Below are 3,340 nucleotides of genomic sequence, written 5' to 3'. Positions count from 1 at the left end.
GTTTAAAAAATATTTAAATATAATTTGCTTTTGGACGTAGTTATTAGTTTAGTTCGATATATTCCGAATAATAGTTCATTCTTTAAAAATTCCATGTGCATGCGTGAGTTATTAGATTCATATATATACATGCACTTAATAATTATATTATAATATTTGTGACTAAGAAACAAGAATACATGATCGTGTAACGCAAATCACCTATATTTGAATACTACATATATACTACTTTGACAAGATAAGTCTATAGCCATACAAATTAGTTATTAGATTTGAATACGACACATTGGTTTGACGACGACAACAACAACAACCAAAAAAAAAAAATCTATAGCCATACAGATTAATTACTAGATTTGAATGCTGCACATTATTTTGACAAGAAAAGTCTATAGCCATACAAATTAATTATCCTCTCTAACGAGTTTTTACAGCAAATTATATTGATGGTAAAATTTACAAATTTAAAATAATTAGAATTTTTATTCTTGATTTTATTATGAAAGAATAGTATTTGCTTCTATAATCTTATTATTATGAACATTTATTTATTATTGACAAAACATGTATGAAATATAATATATTGTTTATAAAATTAACCACAATAATTATATAATTGGATTGTATCTCCAATCATGGTTACTAACGAAAATTATAGTTTCCTATATTTATAAATATATTATTAATGCTAGATTATGGACATTAGTTGTATACACAAAAATTTCTAAATCTGCTATTGGTAGCAGTGGAGCGGTTACAATGTTTAATTTCCATACAGGAGTTTGAAGAATCGACTAATTTTTAATGCATGATTAATACATAAATAGAGTTAGTAGGTGTGGTGACTTATATTATTAAAAAATAAAAAAAAAAAAAAACTTTTAAAATTGTAATTTCAATCTTTATCGTCAATGAATCAACAATGCTTGTGCGTTGTCATTAATTAACATCATGCACCTTTAATTCCATGAAGCACAAATATTATATTATCCTTTCTCCAACTTAAACTAAACCACAAACCGAAGATCAGAAGTAGCAATGGACTTCTTCTTCGTCTCTCTCCCTCTCCTCCTCCTCCTCTTCATCATCATCTATTCCCAAATTATCTCCAAGAAACTCTCACCAAACTCTAAAACCAACCTCAAAGCCTACCCTTTCCTAGGTCACATCCCTCATCTCCTCAAGCATCGTCATGACGCCCTTGAATGGATCTCCACCCTCCTCTCCGAGTCCCCCACCCATTCCATAGTCTTCAACTTCCCCTTCCACACCAATGGATTCATTACCTCCAATGCTACAAACATTGAGCACATCCTCAAGACCAACTTCTCCAACTGCCCCAAAGGCAATCATACCATCTCTTTTCTTGAGGACTTCCTCGGCCTCGGCATCTTTAACTTCGACGGCGATCACTGGAACTGGCAACGCAAGGTCGCCAACTACGAGTTCTGTTCAGGATCTGGTTAAAAGTTTAGTCACCAAAAAGATACACTATGAGGAGAAGAAGTGTTAAACTTAAAAAATAAAACATAAGAAAGTTGAGCACAAACTTCAGGAGATCTCGCTCAATCCCTACTTGAGCAGAGATGCATTCATTTTAAACTTCTCAAAAAGTTTCATCATCATGGTAGTGTCTCAATACAAAAGATCCAATAAGATAACATAGTACAAAAAGTTAACATAATAATTACTACGTCAGTACAATGAAGATCACTGTCCCTTGCTCCCATTGGGGGCTTTGGAGGTGAGACTTAATGGAGTGTCTCCTGGACCGATAGTGGAGATCCTTCATCTTCATTGGTCAGTTGACAACTCAACTTCCTCAAAACCTCTTTCACTTCTAATTCTTCCATCTTTGACCAGTCAGCTCCACCAGGCATTATTTCAAGCACCTTACAACGTCCTTCCCTGCTTGAAATATCTCTCACTCCCAACAGAGCCCTTTGATATTGATGCTTCTTCACTGGCAAAGGTTTTGTGAGAATATCGGCCTTCTGTTCTTCTGATTTGCAGTATCTTAACACTATCGATCTATTTGCCACCAAACCTCGAATAAAATGAAAACAAATATCAATATGTTTTGTTCTTCCACGGTGTGCAGGGTTATTAGCTATATCTATAGCAGACCAATTATCACACCACACTTCAACAGGTTCATTGATCTTCATACCACAATCTTCCAACACTCTCCTTAATCAAATACCTTGACAAGTTGCAGCAGTGGCAGCAATGTATTCGGCCTTGGTTGTAGAGAGTGCAGTTGCATCTTGTTTCTTGGAGTTCCATGAGATGGCCCCCGAACCAAGATCAAAAACCATCCTTGAAGAGCTCCGCATGTCTTCAACTAAGCCGCCCCAATCACTATTACTGAAACCCCTTAATTTCCAGTCTTCCACTTCTATATACATTACTCCAAAATTGCTTGTACTAGCAATGTATCTTAGGAGATGTTTTGCTGCTCTGAAATGCATTCTGGCAGGCTTGTTAACAAACCCAGACAATAGATTCACGGTAAAGGCTATGTCCGATCGTGTATGCGTCAGATACAAGAGTCTCCCTATCAAACTCCTGTATTTCTTTGAATCAATAGCTCCGGATTCATCATTGCCTTGTAACTTCTCAATGATGTTCATGGGAGTGCAGACCGGCTTGCATTGATGCATCATGTACAACTTTAATGTTTCCTCAGCATACCTCCTTTGAGTAATGAATATCTCCCCTTTTGATTGCTTCACCTCCAGGCCTGAAAAATAATTTAGCAAACCCAAATCTGACATTTCAAAGCAATCCTTCATCTCTTGTTTAAAGACTTCCACCATTGCTTGAGATGAACTTAAGTAGATTATGTCATCTACATAAATACTCACCAATAATAAACTTCCATCCTCATCAATTCGTTTGTAGAGTGTATGTTCATTCACACTCCTAATGAATCCTCTTTTCTGGAGATAGCCATCAATTTTTGAATACCAAGCTCTAGGAGCTTGTTTCAAGCTATACAGTGCCTTTTTTAGTTTAATCACCTTGTGGTCTTTTCCATTCTTCTCATAACCAAGTGGCTGATCAACATACACCTCCTCATGTATTTTCTCCTTTCAAAAATGCAGATTTGATGTCAAATTGATATACTGGTCACCTTCTCTGCGCAACGATAGCAAGGAGAAGATGCACCATCTCCATTCTGGCAACAGGCGCATAAACTTCATGAAAATCAATGCCAGCCTGTTGAGTATACCCTTTTGCAACTAGTCGGGTCTTGTGCCTTTGAATGCTTCCATCTGAGAGATACTTTGTCTTGAAAACCCACTTCAGCTGCACAATCTTCTTGTCAGGTTGAAGC

At 36.3% G+C, this 3,340-nt stretch overlaps 1 protein-coding gene across 1 annotated transcript; it reads left to right on the top strand.

The window, feature by feature from the left end:
* The first annotated feature begins 1,038 nt into the window (after nt 1–1,038).
* On the top strand, nt 1,039–1,467 carry LOC120263098 (cytochrome P450 94B3-like). Its single transcript, XM_039271008.1, has one exon. The coding sequence runs from the start codon at nt 1,039–1,041 to the stop codon at nt 1,465–1,467; it is 429 nt and encodes a 142-aa protein (XP_039126942.1).
* Nucleotides 1,468–3,340: the final 1,873 nt, after the last annotated feature.

The sequence above is a fragment of the Dioscorea cayenensis genome, chromosome 6 (assembly GCF_009730915.1).
Source record: "Dioscorea cayenensis subsp. rotundata cultivar TDr96_F1 chromosome 6, TDr96_F1_v2_PseudoChromosome.rev07_lg8_w22 25.fasta, whole genome shotgun sequence".
Taxonomy (NCBI): domain Eukaryota; kingdom Viridiplantae; phylum Streptophyta; class Magnoliopsida; order Dioscoreales; family Dioscoreaceae; genus Dioscorea; species Dioscorea cayenensis.
The sequence above is the reverse complement of the archived record's forward strand: the minus strand, read 5'-3'. Positions and strand labels throughout refer to the sequence as shown.

Coding starts and splice junctions, on each gene's coding strand:
- LOC120263098 (XM_039271008.1), top strand. CDS start 1,039: ATGGACTTCTTCTTCGTCTCTCTCCCTCTCCTCCTCCTCCTCTTCATC.